Genomic DNA, 22714 nt, shown 5'->3' on the forward strand with positions numbered 1-22714 from the left:
ACTAGATGCAGAAAAACCACTGAAAAAAATGCTGAACAAAAAAAAAACACTAATATTTAGCTTTTTTTTGTTTTTTAACCAGGGTTTTCCAGTGTTTAGGAACATTTTCAACAGTGTTTAGGAGTGATAGCGTTTTTGTTAAGGATCAGGCGGCCGCTGACAGCTGAATGTAAACGCAACAATTGCTGGCAAAAAAAATGTAGAAAAAAAACAGCGTGAGGGTCCGTCCCCAATCCATACCTGGGCCTTTCAAGTCTGTTACAAATTTAAAGGGGAAGCCCACGCCACAAACAAATATTTTTTAAAAAAATGGCGTGGGCTCCCCCCGAACCATGGCCACATGCTTTCAACATGAAGGGGGCAGGGTGTGCCCATGCCTAAGAGGACAACTTGCCTCTTCCCCACAAACTTGGCGTGGTAGTTGTGGGTGTGCAGGGGCTGACTTAGGAGCCCCTAGGTCCCGCCCCCCCATGTAAATGACTATGGGGTACATTGTAGCCCTACTTATTCGCCAAAAGTAAATTAAAAACTGTTTTTCACAAGCCTTTTTTTTTTTTTTTTAAATAAATAAAAAATGTTCCCCGGTGAATAAGTAGGGGTAACAAACAGGTGAATAAGTAGGGGTACAATGTAGGGGGCATGATATGGGGGCCTGATAAGCCACCCCCACAGGCACTGGACCAGGGTTGTGAGGAAGAGGCTCTTGTCCTCCTCAACACGGCTGCAAGGTGCTTAGGATAACCCCCCCCCCATGTCGAGGTTACTTGGCCTGGTATGAGTCAAGGGCCTGCCTTTCCTGTACTAGACTTGAAAGGGATTAGTATGGATTCGGGTGGCTACAAGCCGTTTTTTTTTTTTTTTTTTTTTTTTTTTTTTTTTTTTTACGTTTTTAGTGTGGGGTAGTCCTTTGAAATCCATACCAGACCTGATACCATACTAAGGGCCTGCTTTTTTTTTTTTTTTTTCTCTCTTGGGCCCCTTTAACACGGGCACACAGCCTGACGGAGTCCGTTCTGCTCAGTAGGGTATCGATCCGCCGATCCCTGATTAGCAGGCAGGTGACAGCTCCGTCTCTGCTCTGTGTGCAGAGACGGAGCTGTCAGATGCCCGCTGTCTTCTATGGGACCTCCTGTCCGATCCCATCCGACCTGATCCTCCAGACTGATGGAAAATAGGGTTTCCATCCGTCCGGATTTAAGGGATAGGATCGAAGCGCAGCGGGGGTCAGCGCTGCCCCATAGGGATTCATGAAGAATCCGATCAGGTCCACCTGAAAAATTGACAGGCGGATTGGATCGGATCGCCCGTGTGAAAGGGGCCTTATTTCGTTTTTTTTTTTGTTTACATTCAGCGGTCAGCTGATGAGTCGTCCAAAAAATAAAAAATAAAAAGTAACATGAATAAGAGAGAAAAAAAAAAACTCGTGAGGTTTCCATGCGATTTGTTAAAGCGAGAGCAATAATTCTAGCATTAGATTTCCTCGAACTGTAAATAGGTAACCTGTAAAAATGTTTAACACATCGTACATGGAGATTTTTAAGTAGTCTGTTGCCATTGCACAATTTGAAGGCATGAGATGTTGGGCATCTATTCACTCATCTTTCACATAATACAAAAAAATTGGGTAACTATTGTAATTTTTTTTTTTTGTTTTTTTTAATTCATTCATAGTTTTTCCAAAAAACTTGCGTTTTAAAGACTGCTGCACAAATACAGTGTGACATAAAATATTGCAAAAATCACTATTTTATTCTCTAGGGTCTTTGCTATAAAAAAACTTAAAAACAAAAAGTTCCAGAAAAGGCCTGGTCAGCAAGTGGCTATTAATTAGCTATACACTGGTTGTTAAAGCCAGCGGGCCACTGGCTAGGAAAAAAAAACGCTGGAAACCGGTGCTTAGCTGCTGGAAGCTCCTTAAACCACTGCTGTCAGCGGGTTTTTTTTTTTTTGTTTTGTTTTTTGCTGGCAAATCGCTTCCAAAAAAAAAATAACTTTGCTCCTAGAAGCTGAACCTGGAAAAACATTTCTAGCTTGCAGTAGTGTGCAAGGATGCATATAATAAAACAATTTGATTCTATGAACAGAACAAAAATGCTAAAACTAGCCGCTAGGACCTGCTAGCAGCTTAAAATAAACCTAGTGTGCATGGAGCCTAAACGCATCATTGCCTATTGGAATATATTTTACAGTGTGTTTTGCATACAGTTGATTTTAAAGCAGTTGTAAACCTAAAAAAAAAACCCTGCAAGACAAAAGCATAATGAGCTAGTATGCATCGCATACTAGCTCATTATGAATTACCTTAGAACGAAGCCCCGACACCGCTGTGGGAGCTGACATGATCCCTCGGCGTCTCTTCCGGGTTCGGCGGCTCCGGCGCTATGATTGGCCGGAGCCGCGATGACGTGCGCGCGGGAGTCATTTTCCGGCAATCTCCCGGCAAGGAAAGCTGAAGGTCCGCCGGACCTTCAGCGCGCATGCGCCGCTCGCGTGAGCGGCTGCATGCAGTGCAAATATCTCCTAAACCATGCTGGTTTAGGAGATATTAATTGTACCTACAGGTAAGCCTTATTATAGGCTTACCTGTAGTTAAAAGTGGAAAAAATCGGTATACTACTGCTTTAAAGTGATTCTGGTTTGTGTTTCTTGATGACAATATGCTCTCCCAGTCTGAATGTGACGTTTGGCTTTTTTCAGCATGAATCTGCTTCTGTAAAGATGTTTTACCACCTTATCGAGTCCAACGGATTGGAGAGCATTATGAAGGAATATGGCCTCCGCTTGCCTGAAGACCTAAAATTTATCGAGGAACAAATCGCTGGCCCGTTGACTACTGAAGCAGAAGATTCATTCAACTCTAGTCAAAGTAGTTCCTCTGTAAGTGAAACTGTTGCGATTTTTTTTTTTTTTTTTTTTTTTTTTTAACCATGGAGATGGGGGGGGGGGGAGTGTTTTGGCTGGAGAATCACTCCCCGGGGCCTTGTACATGCTGCAGCTTGTCTTTTTCTGTATGTTTAGATCACGCAGGGGTCAGTACAGCATAAATTAATTTGTAGGTAGTTTGCACAGACCTGATTGAATTCAATACCTGAATCTTTAAACTGGGGGATTTGCATATTTCACAAAAAAAAAGTTTCACTTTCAATTAGTCATTTCAGATTTCACCTGCAAACATCTTTTTTTTTTTTTTTCTTAATTTATTTATTATTTTTACACGCACACCACACTGATAGTGGTGCATTACCCCACACTATGGTTGGCTACAATGTATGGGTCCTGTTTTTAGTGTGTTGAGGTGCCATTTAGAATGACCAGGCATACATTGCAGGAACATGTAGTATGCATTAGCGCAGTGCATATGTGGGAATGGGTACTTATAGCGTAGAGGTGATTTACCTCTTCCCTACTTTCATAGCCCACAGCACTAACAGCTTTTTATATCGGGCATAGGTGAAGTGATATAAGCATGTCAAATATTGCATTGTGCATATAAAGAAAAAAATTCTAGGCAGAAAATGAAGGCATTCTCTTTGCCATATAGCATGGGGCTGTGCTAGAAGGAAACCCAAAACCTTCCAAAAAGGCTTCATTCACACGGACCTTTGCATAAACCAGGTTCTTTCTGGCGGAGCTAGCAAAACATTCTGTGTTAAGTACATAACTTTAGCAAAGTACACACCTCAAGGAAAGTAAACACCTAAAGTTCTTGTGTTTTTGATGTGTACAATTCTTCTATTGCCCTAGATGCAACTGTGTCCTACTATTTTGTATGCCACTATACACTGAACACATGTTTTTAGGCACAGCTGTGTGTATTGACCTAAAAATTCCTATAGCACTGCTTTCAGATGCATTCAAATCCACGTGCTGTATGTATAGTGGATATAAAAGGTCTACACACCCCTGTTAAAATGTCAGGTTTCTGTGATGTAAAAAAAAGACAAAGCTAAATCCTTTCAGAATTTTTTCCACCTTTTTTAATGTGACCTATAAACTGTACAACTCAGTTGAACAACAAACTGAAATCTTTTAGGTGGAGGGAAGTACAATTTAAAAAATAAAACAATATGGTTGCATAAGTGTGCACACCCTTAAACTAATACTTTTGTTGAAGCACCTTTTTGATTTTATTACGGCACTCAGTATTTTTGGGTATGAGTCCATCAGCATGGCACATTTTGACTTGGCAACTCTTATTTGGAAAAACATTTCAAATCTGTCAGATTGTGAGGGCATCTCCGGTGCACATCCCTCTTCAGATCACCCCACAGATTTACAATCGGATTCAGGTCTGGGCTTTGGCTGGGCCATTCCAAAACTTTAATCTTCCTCTGGTGAAGCCATTCTTTTGTTGATTTGGATGTATGCTTTGGGTCATTGTCATGCTGAAAGATGACGTTCCTCTTCATGTTCAGCTTTCTAGCAAGATGCCTGAAGGTTTTGTGCCAATATTGATTGGTATTTGGAACTGTGCATAATTCCCTCTACCTTGACTAAGGCCCCTGTTCCAGCTGAAGAAAAAAGCCCCCAAAGCATGCTGTTGCCACCACCATGCTTCAATGTGGGTATGGTGTTCTTTTGATAGGTGTTGTTTTTGCGCAAAACCTCTTTTGAAATTATGGCCCAAAAGATCAACCTTGGTTTCATCAGACCATAAACCATTTTCCCACATGTTTTTGGGAGACTTCAGATGTGTTTTTGCAAAATTTAGCCAGGCTTGGATGTTTTTCTTTATAGGAAAAGGCTTCCATCTTGCCACGCTACCCCCATAGCCCAGACATATGAAGAATATGGGAGATTGTTTTTACATGTACCACACAGCCAGTACTTGCCAGATATTCCTGCAGCTCTTTTATTGTTGCTGTAGGCCTTTTGGCAGCCCCCCTGACCAGTTTTCTTCTTGTCGTTTCATCAATTTTGTAGGGACATCCAGTTCTTGGTAATGTCACTGTTGTGCCATATTTTCTCCACTTGATGATGACTGTCTTCCCTGTGTTCCATGGTATATCTAGTGCCTTGAAAATTATTTTGTACCCTTCTCCTGACTGATACCGTTTACCAATGAGATCCCTCCGATGCTTTGGAATCCCTCTGCTAGCTTTTGCTGTAGGATGCAACTAAGAAAATGTCAGGAAAGACCTACTAGAACAGCTGACGTTGATTTGGGGTTAATTAGAGGCACTTTAAATGATGAAAAGATTTCAGTTTGTTTTTCAATTGAGTTATACAGTTTATAGGTCACATTTAAAGGTGGAAAAAGTTCTGAAATGATTTATCTTTTTAATTTTTTTTTTACATTGCAGAAACCTGACTTTTTAACTGGGGTGTGTAGCCTTTTTATATCCAATGTATCTAAACTGTGTTAATGAGTGCTAATGCATTGGCTATTCTACTGGAATGTTTATTTTCTTCTCTGTATTGTAGATTTACAGCTTTCTGTTCTACTGTCGTGTTTTTTTTTTTTTTTTTTTTTTAATATGATTTAAATCTTTGTGCTTTGAAAAATCAGTCTAGGGAGTGGCCTTACCAAGGTCGGACAGAAGAGAAAAGCTTCCTGTATGAGATTGTGGCCAACAAAAGAAATGGCATTGATGTGGATAAATGGGACTACTTTGCCAGGTATTCACATTTCTTGGAGTAGCTAGATAATGTTCTCCTTACTGACTCCTACATCGTAGTGTACAATAATACATTTATTAAGAAACCAATATAGCATTGATGTTAAAAAATAGTTGGTATTAACGAAAATTGTTATCAAATACTTACTGTAATTTTCCTTTCCTGGAGCCCACAGGACCACCTCTTCCTAGCTAAATAAGACTGCCCCTCCCCCACTGAAGTGTACGATAACCTAGCCTGCGACAGGCCACTAGGGAGGGGAGTTCTGTGCTGACGTGAGGATAGGCCAGGAAAGGAAAATTACGGTAAGTATTTAATTTTCCATATTCCTGGCCCTGCCTACCGTCAACACACAATGGGATATAACTATCTGAATAAATGAGCGGGAGAGAACACATAAAAAGAAACATTGACAATCCAAGAAAAGCTGCCAAAAGATAGAAATTGATATGTCTCGTTCCAAACTTTACTGAATTTGCTGACTGTACGCATAGCTTGAAAGTCAAGCCATCTCTCGTATAGCCTTCACTGAAATCCTGGCATAACTGGTCCAAAGGCTGCCACCCCTCCAGTCGAAGGAGCCTTCCCCTGTTCCTGATCAGAAAGGCCTTCTTCTGCATGCCAATCTAATCACCCTGGTAAACCAATAGAAGAGGACTCGAGCCTGGCGGCAAAACGAAAAGTTTATCCACTTTCCTCATGTCTTTGACTTTTCCATGTACATGGTTAACAACTTGTGTAAGGACCTGAAGTCTTTCTGCTGTGTACTCAGTGACTCCATCTGAATGCTTGGAGGGACTGCCCTCAGGTTTTCCTGGAAACTGGATACAACTTGGAGATGGACGTAGTATCACTATTTCTGGTACAAAGACACTAAAGGGATCTTTGCAGGAAAGTGCTGCAATCTTCAACATCCTTTCGTCTGAAGCAACTGCTGTCAGAGGAACTAGTTTTACCACTAGAAACCACAACAAAAATGAAGCTATTGAAGCAAAGGATGCTTGTACTAGTGCTTTCAGAGCCGAGCCTAAATCCCATGAAGGGAACAAGGATTTCCTTGGTGGTCTTTAATGGATTAAAGCCTGCATGAAGCATTTGTTCAATGGCTCTTCCACCCATCTGCAGCTTGAAGAAAAAGGCAGAGACCTGTACTTTAATTGAGTTGTATGCCAGCCCAACTTAAAGCGCTGAATATAAAAATGTCCAGGATATTGGCTAGAGCTTAGGACACGAGAGAAAAAACTTTGCTGAGCAAACAGAAAAAACTTCCTTCATATCCCCTTTTCTCTATCGTTCATTGACGGACGCAGTCTCTGTTCTTAATAACAGTACAGGAGGAGTAGGACAATGGGCAGAAAAAAAGTTAAAAAATGTATACCCTCTCTCCCTGCTATAGGATGTCCGTTTTAATCTACCTAGTTAGGAGCGAGGACCTAGTTCCTTGCTGGGATCTCTGGCCCTGGCAAGTTTTTTTTTTTTTTTTTTTTTTTTTTTTTTTTTTTTTTTTCCTAGATGGTTTTTTTTCTAGATAGTTTTTTTTTTTTTTTTTTTTCACCGGATTTTTTTCCTGTGAGATCTACAAGCAACGAAGCTGGATCTGGGCAATGGGCTGGATATATAGATCCAGTAGTCACCCCAGCAGGCCAGCCAGCGCACGCAGACCCCAGCTCTGCGCTAGGTTGGCTGCAACATAGTCCCACTGTACATGGACTGGCCCTGCGAGTTAACTTCTCGTCAGGTCGCATACAGCCGGGTCTAGGCCCGAATCACAATCGCCGACAGCCTCCCCACTTCGGCGGAGAGGAAATCTGTCAGGAGATGGTGCCCCCCTGTTCCAGGTATGGTAAGTAAACTATTCCCTGCTCTCACCCTGGCGGGTTGGCTCGTGCCCCTCCTTAGGACGGTCGGACTCTTTCACCCCTGGGTTGCCCTCTGTCCTGTCACGCACCCTCCTCCCACCCCCTCACTACTCGGGCTATGGGACGCTTGCAGCTACTCCCGGGGGCGGAGACGGGACAGGTGGGGTAGTTGGGTGGGCCGCCGGCGGACGAACGAACGATCGATCGTGGGAGGGGATTCACCTGTCATTTCCAGGGCCCCCTTCCTGTCGATCCTGTCCAGTAGGCTGGGGGGGGTCCCCTCGAGGGCCACAGAAGCTCTGCAGGCCGGAAGGGGCCGCCATTTTCTTGTAGCCCATGTGCTATTGAAGCTTGCGGGCCATGTTTGTGTAGCCCGGCGGCCATTTTGCGGTGGATCCCCATTGAAAATAAATGGCGGCCATGTTATTGGAATCCCTAGAGGCGTTTTTTTGGTGGTGGAGCCCCTCCCTATACTCTAGTGCTGACACTCAGGTTTTTTTCTGCTGATCGAGATCGCTGCAGACACGTGCTGTACAGACATTATGGGCATTCCTGGTGCATCTCTGGTGCTGGTGGTGAGTCTGGGGGGGTCTTCAGTGTGTTCTGCCTAACCTCTTGGTGGGGGGCTATAGCGCGGTGGGACGTTCTTTATCCACTTCCCGCCCGCCCCATAGGCAATTGACTGCGGGAAGGTGGTTGCATTATCCTGACCCGCTGTCATCGGTCATTGAGCAGGATAATGCGCTCTGCGTGCCCCCGGGGTGGTCTGTGCTGGTAATCAGAGCATTGATTGCCAGTGCAGACCCTTGAGGGGATGCCACTAGAGCCACCAGGGATGCCCACCCATGACCACCAGGGATGGCAATCAGTGGTGCCCTCCCTATCAGTGCTGACAATTATTGCCCACCAATGCCGCCTATCAGTGCCCATCAATGCTGCATATCAGTTCTACCTATCAGCGCTGCCTGTTAGTGCTGCATATTAGTGCCTCCTCATCAGTGCCTGTTAGTGCGGCCTCATCAGTGCAGGAAAAAACGTATCTATTTACAAAATTTTATAACCTAAACAAAATTTTATTTATTTTTTTTTCAAACTTTTTTGCTCTTTTTTTTTTATTTGTGTAGCAAAATCAAATACCACCAAAAGAAAGCTCTATTTGTGGGAAAAAAATCACATAAATCTGGTTTAGGTACAGTGTTGCATGACCGCGCAATTGTCATTCAAAATGCAACAGCGTTAAAAGCTAAAAATTGGCTTGGGCAGGAAGGGGGTGTAACTGCCCTATATTGAAGTGGTTAAAAAAAAAAAAAAACCCTCACCCTACCCGACCCCCTCAAGAAGGCCGCAGGGCCCTCCGGATCCCAGCTATCCATAGATGCACTGTTGGCGGTCTTGGAATCCTTTGTGTCCCGGGTGGAGGTGGCCGCTGGTCCGCCGATCCCCGCTGAGCAGGTGGATGACAGCTCCGTCTCCGCTCTGTGTGTAGAGACGGAGCTGTGAGATCCCCGCTCTCCTCTATGGGGGAATCTGATGAGAACGGACCACCTGTCCTCATCCGATCCTCCAGACGGATGGAAAGCAGGGTTTCCATCCGTCCGGATTTCACGGACAGGAACGGATAGCAGCAGGTGTCAGCGGAGATGTCTGACATCCGCCGCTCCATAGGGCTGCATGGAAAATCTGATCTGGTCCGCCTGAAAAACTGACAGGTGGATCGGATGGCATCGGAAAGCCCGTGTGAAAGGGGCCTTAATGACTAGGCCATTTTTTTTGCGATTCGGCACTGCGTTGCTTTAACAGTTGCGCGGTCATGCGACGCTGTACCCAAATACAATTGATGTCCTTTTTCCCCACAAATAGAGCTTTATTTTGGTGGTATTTGATCACCTCTGCGTTTTTAGATTTTGCGCTATAAGCAAAAAGAGCGTCAATTTTGAAAAAAAAAAAAACACTATTTTTTTTTCTTTCTGCTATAAAACATTCCCAAATCTAATTTTTTTTTTTTTTTTTTTTTTACCCGTTTAGGCCAATTTAGGTATTCTGCTACATATATTTGGTAAAAACAAATCCCAAAAAGCATATTTTAATCGGTTTGCACAGAAGTTATAGCGTTTACAAACTACGGGATATATTTATGAACTTTTTTTTTATTAGTAATGGCGGCGATCAGCGATTTTTAGCGGGACTGCGACATTGCGGCAGTCAAATCTGACACGAAGTGACACGGTTTGGGGGCCAGTGACATTAATACAGTAATCAGTGCTAAATAATATGCACTGTTACTGTATAAATGACACTGGCAGGGAAGGGGTTAATACTGGGGGTGATCAAGGGGGTTAAGTGTGAGCCTAATTATGCTTAATAACTGTGGGGGGTGGGTTGGGCCCTGTGAAAGGCACACAGAGATCGGTGTTTAAGCTTAGCTGAGACACAATCTCACTGTGCCTGTCTGACAGGAGAGCCGCCTGCTTTGTTTACATAGGCAGGCGGCTCTCCTGTCAGTTTCCCCCAAGATCGTGGGAGGCCAGCGGTGATTAGACACATGCCGAGGCCGCGTGCACATACCGTAGATCTACGTGATTATGGGCAACCGTGCCGCCCTGCCACAGTAAATCTGCGTGGGGCGGTTGGCAAGTGGTTAATAGACGACTGGGCAGGGCTGACACCAGGTTTTGCAAATTCAGTCCACAAAAGGCATGTGGGTGCAATGTAACATTGTATACAACCAATCACAGCAAAGCACACCTAGATTATGCATTAAAATAATACATATAAAACATGCAATGTCTATACAATGTGCAGACCAGCCATCTTCCATAGCACCCAGCTAATCGCCGTGGCATCACCTCTGCAGCGGGGGTCTGGTGCTGATCTAGATGACAGATGAGGGGTTTCTGGGCTATGTCCCCCCCCCCCCCCCCCCCCGGCCTGGCTCTCCTGCACTCCCTTCCAAGGATGGATCAGGAAGCTCAAATGCAAAATGGCTGCAAATCCACAGGGCTGGCCTCTCCTCATGCTTCCTCCTCCCTCCTTTTCCTTGTTGGGGGAATGGTAAGGGGGAAAGGTACAGCTACGGCCACAGGTTGGGTAGAAAAATGTGATTGTGAAAGAGGGGGGGAGTAGGCAGGGGCGTGCCCAATTCCAGGGCGGGGCAGGGACAGTGTGGGGATGTGGAGGGCAGGGTCTTGGGTAGCGGTGGGCATAATTGACAGCTCCGCTCAACCCGCAGTCAGGTCTGGCATGACATCAGCGGGGAACAATCTTGGGAATGTTATGACATGCGACCCCGGCCCACAGGGCAAATGCCCGGTGTGCCCTATGGCTGATCCGAACCTGTGTGGTATAATTTGAGAAAAAGATGGTAATAGTTGAGTGCATTTCTGGAAGATCAGCGGTGTGTGTTTTTTTTTGTACTTGCAGGGTCTTTTAAAGGGATAAAGCTTGTAGAAATGTGCATTAACCCCTTCACGCCGATGGAACACAAATATGCGGCCTCGGCTTCAGGGGATTGTACCGGGGTGATGCCTCTAGCTGGAGGTGTTTAGAGTCGACAATTGGCTTTCTTGTAATGACAATCGAGGCCGCTGAGCAGCTGCTTGGTTGTCATTGCAAGGAGCGGGCAGGGATGTCCCCCTCCCACTGCTCGCCTGGGTCTCCCGTCCCACCAGGAGACCCGAGCGACCAGCCGACACGTCTGCCGACTGGCCAAAAGACCTGAACAGAGCCGCATTCGGCATTGGTCGGGTGTCCGATGTAAAAACCTGGACTCGATATCATGTCATCTCTTCCGGGTACTGGAGCCTTAAAGGCGCCAGATTTAAATTAAAAAAAAAAAATGACAGCATTCGAGACGGCCAAACTGCTTTTAAGTGCGAAGGGGGTTTGGGGTCCTCCATAAAGAGTACCTGTCACTGCCTATTACTGTCACAAAGGATGTTTACATTCCTTGTGACATCAATAAAAGTGATCAAAAACATTATTTATTTTTTTAAATGGACAGTGTAAAAATAAAATAATTAACGGGGAAAGATGCGAATGCATACACAAGTCATGCCCGCGTATGTAAACGGTGTTCAAACCACACATGTGAGGTATCGCCGCAATCGTTGGGGTGAGAGCAATAATTTTAGTACAAGACCTCCTCTGTAACTCTAAACAGGTAACCGTTCACATTTTTTAAAGCATCACCTATGGAGATCTTTAGGTATCGTAGTTTGTCCCCATTCCACGATTGTGCGCAATTTTAAAGCATGACATCTTGGGTATCTATTTACCGGCGTAACAGCATCTTACACATTCTACAAAAAGTTGGGCTAATGTTAGTTTTTTTTTTTAATTCATGAAAGTGTATTTCTTCCCAAAAAAATTGCATTTGAAAGACTGCTGCACAAATCCCATATGACATAAAATATTGCTTTGATCGCCATTTTATTCTCTAGGGTCTCTGTTTTAAAAAAAATAAAAGTGTGTGTATGTATGTGTGTGTATGTAAGTATATGTACAGTGCCTTGCGAAAGTATTCGGCCCCCTTGAACTTTGCGACCTTTTGCCACATTTCAGGCTTCAAACATAAGGATATAAAACTGTAATTTTTTGTGAAGAATCATCAAGTGGGACACAATCATGAAGTGGGATGAAATTGATTGGATATTTCAAACTTTGTTAACAAATAAAATACTGAAAAATCGGGCGTGCAAAATTATTCAGCCCCTTTACTTTCAGTGCAGCAAACTCTCTCCAGAAGTTCAGTGAGGATCTCTGAATGATCCAGTGTTGACCTAAATGACTGAGGATAAATAGAATCCACCTGTGTGTAATCAAGTCTCCGTATAAATGCACCTGCACTGTGATAGTCTCAGAGGTCCGTTTTAAAGCACAGAGAGCATCATGAAGAACAAGGAACACACCAGGCAGGTCCGAGATACTGTTGTGGAGAAGTTTAAAGCCGGATTTGGATACAAAAAGATTTCCCAAGCTTTAAACATCCCAAGGAGCACTGTGCAAGCGATATTGAAATGGAAGGAGTATCAGACCACTGCAAATCTACGAAGACCTGGCCGTCCCTCTAAACTTTCAGCTCATACAAGGAGAAGACTGATCAGAGATGCAGCCAAGAGGCCCATGATCACTCTGGATGAACTGCAGAGATCTACAGCGGAGATGTGGGAGACTCTGTCCATAGGACAACAATCAGTCGTATACTGCACAAATCTGGCCTTTATGGAAGAGTGGCAAGAAGAAAGCCATTTCTTAAAGATATCCATAAAAAGTATTGTTTAAAGTTTTCCACAAGCCACCTGGGAGAAACACCAAACATGTGGAAGAAGGTGCTCTGGTCAGATGAAACCAAAATCGAACTTTTTGGCAACAATGCAAAACGTTATGTTTGGCGTAAAAGCAACGCAGCTCCTCACCCTGAACACACCATCCCCACTGTCAAACATGGTGGTGGCAGCATCATGGTTTGGGCCTGCTTTTCTTCAGCAGGGACAGGGAAGATGGTTAAAATTGATGGGAAGATGGATGGAGCCAAATACAGGACCATTCTGGAAGAAAACCTGATGGAGTCTGCAAAAGACCTGAGACTGGGACAGAGATTTGTCTTCCAACAAGACAATGATCCAAAACATAAAGCAAAATCTACAATGGAATGGTTCACAAATAAACATATCCAGTTGTTAGAATGGCCAAGTCAAAGTCCAGACCTGAATCCAATCGGGAAGCTGTTTTTCAAGGAGGGATGGGCAAATATTTCAGTCTCTCGATGTGCAAAACTGATAGAGACATACCCCAAGCGACTTACAGCTGTAATCGCAGCAAAAGGTGGCGCTACAAAGTATTAACTTAAGGGGGCTGAATAATTTTGCACGCCCAATTTTTCAGTTTTTTTATTTGTTAACAAAGTTTGAAATATCCAATAAATTTCGTTCCACTTCATGATTGTGTCCCAATTGTTGATTCTTCACAAACAATTACAGTTTTATATCTTTGTTTGAAGCATGAAATGTGGCAAAAGGTCAAAGTTCAAGGGGGCCAAATACTTTCGCAAGGCACTGTGTGTGTGTGTGTGTGTATATTATATGTATATACAGTATCTCACAAATATTATATCTTTGCATGTGACAACACTGAAGACATGACACTTTGCTACAATGTACAGTAGTGAGTGTACAGCTTGTAGAACAGTGTAAATTTGCTGTCCCCTCTAAATAACTCAACACATAGCCATTAATGTCTAAACCGCTGGCAACAATAGTGAGTACAACCCTAAGTGAAAAAGTCCAAATTGGGCCCAATTAACCGTTTTCCCTCCCCAGTGTCATGTGACTCATTAGTGTTACAAGGTCTCAGGTGTGAATGAGGAGCAGGTGTGTGAAATTTGGTGTTGTCGCTCTCACTCTTACTGGTCACTGGAAGTTCAACATGGCACCTCATGGCAAAGAACTCTCTGAGGAGCTGAAAAAAATTGTTGCTTTACATAAAGATGGCCTAGGCTATAAGAAGTTTGCCAAGACCCTGAAACTGAGCTGCAGCATGGTGGCCAAGACCATACAGTGGTTTAACAGGACAGGTTCCACTCAGAACAAGCCTCGCCATGGTCGACCAAAGAGATTGAGTGCACATGCTCAGCGTCCTAGCCAGAGGTTGTCTTTGGGAAACAGACTTATGAGTGCTGCCAGCATTGCTGCAGAGGTTGAAGGGGTGGAGGGTTCAGCCTGTCAATGCTCAGACCATACACCGCACACTGCATCAAATTGGTCTGCATGGCTATCATCCCAGAAGGAAGCCTCTTCTAAAAATGATGCACAAGAAAGCCCGCAAACAGTTTGCTGAAGACAAGCAGAGTAAGGACATGGATTACTGGAACCATGTCCTGTGGTCTTTTAAAACAAAATTAAAATTATTTGGTTCATATGGTGTCAAGCGTGTGTGGCAGCAACCAGGTGAGGAATACAAAGACAAGTGTGTCTTGCCTACAGTCAAACATGGTGGTGGGAGTGTCATGGTCTGGGGCTGCATGAATGCTACCGGCACTGGGTAGCTACAGTTCATTGATGGAACCATGAATGCCAACATGTACTGTGAAATACTGAAGAAGAGCATGATTCCCTCCCTTCGTAGTCTGGGCCGCAGGGCAGTATTCCAACATAACGACCCCAAACACACCTCCAAGACAACCACTGCCTTGCTAAAGAAGCTGAGGGTAAAAGTGATGGACTGGCCAAGCATGTCTCCAGACCTATTGAGTATCTGGGGGGCATCCTCAAACAGAAGGTGGGGGAGCGCAAGGACTCTTCACATCCACCAGCTCCGTGATGTTGTCATGGAAGAGTGAAAGAGGACTCCAGTGGCAACCTGTGAAGCTCTGGTGAACTCTATGCCCAAGAGGGTTGAGTCAGTGCTGGAAAATAATGGTGGCCACACAAAATATTGAGGCCTAGTTTGGACATTTTAACTTAGGGGTGTACTTCCTTTTGTTAACAGGGTTTAGACATTATTGGCTGTGTTAAGTTATTTTGAGGGGACAGCAAACTTACACTGTTATACAAGTTGTAACCTCACTACTTTACATTGTAGCGAAGTGTCATTTCTTCAGTGTTGTCACATGAAAAGATATAATAAAATCGTTACAAAAATGTGTGGGGTGTACTCCCTTTTGTGAGATACTGTATGTATGTACATATATATAAAAAATGTTTGGGGGTTATAAGTAGTAATTTTCTAGCAAATACTGATTTTAACTTTTAAGCAACATATGTCAGAAAAGGCTTAGACTCCAAGGGGTTAAATATACTGTGTGTGTGTGTGTGTGTGTGTGTGTGTGTGTTTTTTGTTTTTTTTTTTTGTTTTTTTTAAGCAACAACAAAATCGATGTATGTATATATGCCACCCTTTTAAAAGCAATGTAAGTAAAATCCCAGCTAAATCATAAATATATAAAAAAGATATTAAATTGACAAACTGTCCTGCTAGTACATTCATCTACCAGTGTTCATTCCAATCCCCCCTTTCCCCATCCCCTAATCCTAAAATCCTTCCTGTGTGCCAGATGTTTAGTTATTGCTATAGAAGTGTGAAAACCCTGTTAAAGAATGGGGCATCATCAATCCTTAAGAATGCCATGTTGTCTGATTACACCACATATTGCTTTTCCAACAGGGACTGCCATCACCTGGGTATTCAAAACAATTTTGATCATATGCGATATCTCAAATTTGTTAGAGTCTGTAAGGTCGACAACAAGAAGCACATATGTACAAGGGAAAAGGCAAGTCTTCTTTGTCCTTTTTTTTATGTGATTTTATTCTAACTGACAGCGGTAACTGTAGATTGGTATGATGTGCGATAGTTGTTGAATATAAACCTGAGCTCTTGGTCATACAACTTATCTGCCAGTGCATATTTTAATGTGTGTGTACTGTGAGGTTGAGATACAGTGCCTTGAAAAAGTATTTACACCCCTTTTGAAAGTTTCCACATTTTCTCATGTTACAACCAAAAACATAAATGTTATTTATTAGGATTTTATGTGATATACCAAAGTTTTGGAGAAGTTCAAAGCTTGGGATATTTTTTTAAAACCTAACCCTGCTTTAAACATCCTACGGAGCACTGTTCAATCTATCACCCAAAAATGAAATGAGTATGGCACAACTGCAAACCTACCAAGACAGTGGTTCTTAACCTTGTTGGAGGTACTGAACCCCATCAGTTTCATATGCGCAATCACTGAACCCTTCTTAATTGGAAAAATAAAATATGATTTTTTCAAATTCAAAACATAGGTATATATTTAGGACGGTCAGTGTCAGTGTCACATGACATGTGACATGTGAATCACTCCGCCAGGTCCGGGCTCTGTACTCTGGGGATGTTGTGTGTTTCCATGACGAAGGCACGGAGCGGGAGCGGAAGGACACTCCCGAAATTGGAGAAATAGTCCCTGACAGCGAAGTGGTACTAGTGGAGGGTGTGCGTGTCATCACGAATCATACGAGTCCTCCGCCAAACCCGTGAGACTGACTCACCGAACCCCTAGGGTTCGATCGAACCCAGGTTAAGAACCACTGTACCAAGACATTGCCGTCCACCTAAACTGACAGGCCAGGCAAGGAGAGCATTAGGTACCTTTCAAATGGGTGCACCGCCACAAAGGAGTCCGTTCTGCTCACCACTGAGCAGGCGGATGACCGCTCCATCTAAGCTCTGTGTGCAGAGACGGAGCTGTCAGATCCCCCGCTGGGTTTAGATCAAAGAATATTCATGTGTTAGAATGGCCCAGTCAAACTCCAGACCCAAGTTCAATTTGTACTTGAATCTGTAGCAAGTGTAGCACTACTCCCTTGGGAGCTGCTTGAAGCGGGTTCCCCTGGGATACCCATAGCAACAATATGCAAACCTTAGTACTTTAGGTTCTTGGCTCAGTCAGAAAACAGTCTAGGGAATTTTGTTTTTTTGTTGTTCATTGTAGAACATGGGATGGGAGAAGGAATGAGTGGCATACTCCAACTAGATGAACTATGCACAACTTGAGGACTTCTAGCTATGTTGAATACGGCAAGGCCGCTGCTTCACCTTGCCATAGTAGTGAAGTATAAGATAAGCAAACTATACAGTAAATCACTCTTCAGGGCCCCGCTTGGCACCCCCTTTGCCCTAACTCTTCAGGGTCACGTTTGGCATCTCCTTTTCGCGCTTCCTCAGGGGCCTGTCGATAAGTGCGATCGAATAACTTCCTTCCACATGACGCAATCCAGGAGCTAATGAGGGTGGGGACACATCCATGAACCATTATCCTGCTACTGGAGAGCAAATCATTATAGCTTCACTAGAGGGTAATACCCCCAAATATAGTGCACGTCAATTGATGCTATGTGCCAGTAAAGTCTGCGCTACTCTACCTTTTCTTCCTTATCTTCTTGACCATTGGGTTATACTGTCCCCTACAGGAGTAGGACACTAGGCAGGAAAAAGCTTGACTAGGCCTATGGGGCAGTCCTAGGGGGTATACTCCCACTCTCCGCTATAGGCACTCAGGAGTAAGGACCTAGTTCCTTGCTGCGATCTCTGGTCCTGGCAATTTTTTTTCCTTTTTAAATTGAACTTTTTTCTTTGTTATTTTCTTCCTTTGAGAATCTACAATCAACTGCCGGAATGGGCGACAAACTGGATAATCTAGATTCTGAGGGTCCCCCAGTCTGCCCAACGAGCACGCGCAGGCCCCAGCTCCGCGCTAGGTTGGTCGTGACATAGCCTCACTGGACAGGGACTTGCCTATGAGTTAAACATCCTGCGAGGGCGCATACGAGTCCCATCGTTCCTCCTGGCCGACAGCCCTGTATTCTGATGGAGAGGTGGTCTGTCCGGAGCGGTGCCCACCCGGTTTCCTGGTATAAGTAGCCATCCCCCCTCTTCCTCTGGAGGGTTTTGGGGTAGACACGGGCTCCTCCCTTGGACGGTGGGACCCCCGGGTTCTTCCCAACCCCCCCCCCCCCAAGCCACTTTCTTGCTTTTATCCACATCAAGGACGCCTACCTTCACATTCCAATATGTCTCGATCATCAGCGCTTCCTCCTCTTTGCCGTGGACGAGGAGCATTATCAGTTTGTGGCGTTACCCTTTGGTCTCGCCTCCGCTCCTCGCGTTTTCACAAACGTGTTGGCACCGGTGCTAGCATTGTTGCGTCAGCGGGGGATCGCGGTACTGGGGTACCTGGATGATCTTCTGCGAGCTGAGTCTCAGACTGCTCTGATGGACAACTTGGAGATTACTCTGCAAACTCTGAGGGAGTTTGGTTGGATTCTGAACCTTCAGTAGTCTGCTCTGGTTCTGTCCACAAAACTGAACTATCTGGGTCTGACTCTGCACTCTGCCTCAGCTAGAGTGTTTGTTTGTTTCTTCTAGATAAACTACAGAAATTGATGGAGGCAATTCAGCTTCTGTTGTCCGGCAGACAGTCATCCCTCCAGGCTTGCATGCTGGGCCTGATGGTGGGGTCTACTTTCGAGGTGGTTCAGTTTGCACAGTTCCACACGAGATCTCTGCAAAAAGAGATTCTGGTGAAATGGGACAAGAATTCCGTCTCTAGACAATCAGATCCTGTTGAGCCAGGGTACGGGAGGGTCCGTGATCTGGTGGCTTCGTTATCGAGCACTTCAACAGGGAAAGTCCTTCTCCCCCTGTACTGGACAGTGGTCACCACGGATGCCAGCCTGTCTGTGTGGGGAGGCGTCCTCGGCACAAATTGTGCTCAGGGGGTCTGGACTCTTCTAGAGTCCAGGCTGCCAATCAATCTACTGGAACTCCAAGCGATCAGACTTTGGATCAATGGACAATTTTGTCCATTGATCCAAAGGACGAATTCAGTTAGGCCACGGCTGTGGCACTACCTATGTAAATCCCCTAGGGGGCATAAGAAGTATCCTGGTTGCTCGGAAAGTAGCCGGCGTTCTAAGGTGGGCAGAACGATTTTTTTTTTCCAGCCTTCTCTGCTGTATATATTCTGGGATGGGAAATTGATAAGTGGATAACCTCAGTCGACAGGCGTTGGACCAGGGGGAATGGTCACTTCATCTGGAGGTGTTTCATCAGCTGTCTCAGGTAGACCAGTCTTGGGATCCTCTGGCCGATGCCACAGACGCATTAGTGGCTTCTGGGAGTCGGTATCGTCTGATTTACGACTCGCCCCCCTCTCAAACTTCTGCCAAGTCCTGTGCAGGATCCAGGCAGAAGGGATTACGGTTATTCTAGTGGCTCCAGACTGGCCTCGCCAGTCTTTGTACACCAATCTGGTACAGCTGGTCGCTGATGCTCATTGGAGACTTCCTCTCAGGGAAGATCTGCTGTCCCAAGAGCCAATCTGCCATCCTGCTGTACAGTCGCTGGCTTTAACGGCTTGGCCGTTAAAAGCCAGGTGCTGAAGGATAGAGTTTTGTCTAAATCTGTGATTCCTACACTGTGAAAGGCTACCTCCTAGGAAGATCTACTATCATCGTACTTTGAAGATGTAATTGCGTAGTGTAAGTCTCTTGGGGTTCTCCTTCGCTGCTTTTTGGTGGCTTGGATCTTGACTTTCTTCCAATGGGGGGGTTAAGCAGCACCTTGCCTTGAGTAACATTAAGGGCCAGGTTTCGGCCTTGGTGGTTTTCTTTCAACGTCCATTGGCCACACATTCCTTGGTGCGTATCTTTTATTCAGGGAGTTCAACACTTGGCTCCTCCAGTGCCATCTCCATTGCCTCCATGGGACCTCACCTTGGTGTTGTCAGTTCTCCAGAAACATCCCTTCGAAAATATTCAGGAGGTTCCCCTCCTTAGGATATCCCAGAAGGTGGCCTTTTTGGTGGCTATTACTTCTGCGTGCAGGGTGTTGGAACTGGCGTCATTGTCTTGTCATTCACCTTACCTGGTAGTTCAGAGAGATGAGGTGGTTTTTCATCCCTGTCCGTCATTCCTTCCAAAGCTCGTCTCTGATTTCCATTTGGATGAAGACATTGTGTTGCCTTACCCATGTCCCAGGCCTAAACATCCTAAGGATATTGTCTTGCGTTCCCTGGATGAGGTTCAGACAATCAGGGTGTATCTGGCATCTACGGAGTCTTTTAGGAAGTCAAACTCACTATTTGTCCTCATGGATGGAACTTGGAAAGGGTTGGCCGCTTTAGCATGTATAATTTCATAAGAACTGCATTTTTGTGCTTGTTTGCATGGGAACTGCGTTCGTGCTGAGCCTCCAGTAAGCCTCACTTACCTACTTGCATAAACACATGCTTGCATGGACCCATGTTTGCATGCTTGCATAGACATATGCCTGCATGGGCGCATGCTTGCATGATCACATGTTGTATAAACAGGTGTTTGCATGCTTGCATTGACACATTTTTCCATGCTTGCAAAGATGCATGCTTGCATGAACACATAATTGCATAAACGTATATTTGCATAAACACATTTCTCTTCTTACATCACGGGACACAGAGCCATAAATCATAACATATGGGTTATATAGCCACCTACAGGTGAAGGACACTGGCAACCAACCAGAAAGGATGTCCCCCTATATAACCCCTCCCACACAGGAAGTACCTCCAGTGTTTAAAGGTGATGGTCATAGTGGAGAGTCTCTCCACATATTTCTTATGTCTTAAGAAGAAGAAGAAAGAAGGTTATGCTACATACCCGACCAAAGAATCACTGAATCTAAGGGGTTTGCTATCAGATCCATCCTAAACAGTCAATGGACTAAAAAGATGGTACCTGAGCCTCTGAGAGCAGATATGAGGTTTTTATGTAGAGGGATTGCTGCGCTTACTGATAATAGATAAGCGTATATTCACAAATTGATATAACAAGCTGCCAACACCTGATCCTGAATATGAAAACAGATCCAATAAAGCGTATAGGAGAAAATAGTGTAGCGCTAATATCCTTCAAAACCTATAACTAGTCCATATATTTTAAAATTAAAAATGAGTCATTTCAGAGAGAAGAGTTCCACAGAAATAGTTCTCAATCCCCAGATAAGAGTTCATATGTATCCTCAATGCTGGAAACCAAGTGAAGGAAAGCCACCACCATGAAGGGTTAATCAGCCTCTTACCGGAACTCTATGATCCTTATCACAGGGATCATAGACAGCAAAAAAGCAAAATAGTGGTAGATGTCAGGGGAAAACCTCTCAGATATCCTCTCACTGATGTATCCAATGTTCCTCTCCTAAGTCACCAGGCCATGTTAAGAAAGACACTCCTCATAGTGTAATACCATCACACATGTTTATTGAGGCTTACAATAGACAAGTGGCTACTTACATTTAGCCAAGATAAACAGAGCATATGTGGAGTCCCATATGTTTGGTGCAGATCGGTTTCAAACTGAGAAAATGGCCGCTGTGTCCCCCGTCCGTAGCGGCGTGACGTGCTGCAAGCTCCTACGCGTTTCGTCACATGTTTGACATCAGGGGGTGTGGCATAGCGGCATGTACACTTTACTTATAGGCTACGGAGCGGGCGGAGCTCGTCAATTGCGTTCCGGAACCAGGAAGTATGTGATCCTGCGTGTCAACCACTGGAAGCAAATGCAAATAATGGGGACCATTTTAAACAAGTGAGAGAATTCACTGAAGAACTCAATAGAAATAGCTATACCCAAAATACTTAACAGGCCCCACAATGCCTGATATTACTTATAGAGGTAGTAAATAGGATATCATCCCGTTGTACATATACATATTCTCACAGCCGATAATGGACAGCGGGGCGCAGCGCCACCCCATGGCTCAAAACTGAATCACCAAAGGGATAATGAGAAATCCTCTGCATCTCATAAATATGGCATAACTACATATCCACAAACTATTATACATAAAAACTATATACATAAAAGGTAATAGACATTAAAAGTGTATATATGTGTGTGTATGTATATGTGTTAAAGGTGACCAGAAAAACAAATATTACAAAGCAATTTCTAAAGACAAACCATTAAGGCTCAAACAACCTAGGAGTTATTATAAAGGAATTGAGATCCCACTCTATGTTAAGCCCATGGGGGGCATAGGATTTGAATCAGTAAATCCAATTAGTCTCAAGTTGGGACACTCCCCTAATCATAAGGTCGCGCCAAGCATGGCCAATTTGTTTATGGCCAAATGGGAGGAGGATGTCATTGATAATATGCCAAGGCCGGAGGTCGTACTTTGGCGGAGGTATATCAATGACCTCCTCCTCCTATGGGCTAGAGATTTTGACTCCCTGGATGGATTATGGCCACACTCAACATCAATGATAGAGGAATTAAGTTGCAGCATGAATATAGCAGAACGGAGATCCATTTTTTAGATCTGAGGATTAGAGTGGTGGATGGACACATTGAGACATCCACGTTCTTTAAAGAGACTGACGGGAACGGATTGATCAACACATCCAGTTGTCATCATGCGGCATGGTTGAGATCTGTTCCTGTCAGTCAGTTCCTCAGATTGAAACTAAATTGCACAAACAGGACAGATTTCCTGCAGGAAGCCTCTTCTCTTAAGATTTAAGTTTTTGGAGAAGGAATATAAGGAGGAAGAGCTTGAAAAAGCTTTGACCCAGGCAGACCAACAGAATAGAGAGGATCTGTTGCAACCTAGAATACGAGAAAAGAATAATACTTTCCAACATGCGTTTTTTTTTTTTCTTCATATTCTTTACAACATTTCTCTGTAAAAAAGATCATACGTAAGCATTGGCACGT

General features: G+C 44.3%; 1 protein-coding gene across 1 annotated transcript in view; it reads left to right on the plus strand.

Moving 5' to 3' along the window:
* SAMHD1 (SAM and HD domain containing deoxynucleoside triphosphate triphosphohydrolase 1) overlaps positions 1–22714 on the plus strand; it is a 140200-nt gene that overhangs the window by 42395 nt on the left and 75091 nt on the right. Inside the window, exons 7-9 of the mRNA XM_082271899.1 lie at positions 2698–2877; positions 5510–5619; positions 15639–15751. Coding sequence (XP_082128025.1) covers positions 2698–2877; positions 5510–5619; positions 15639–15751 — 403 coding nt within the window. The remainder of the gene's footprint in view (positions 1–2697; positions 2878–5509; positions 5620–15638; positions 15752–22714) is intronic.

Source organism: Pelophylax lessonae, assembly GCF_965119305.1.
Source record: "Pelophylax lessonae genome assembly, chromosome: 11".
Lineage (NCBI taxonomy): Eukaryota > Metazoa > Chordata > Amphibia > Anura > Ranidae > Pelophylax > Pelophylax lessonae.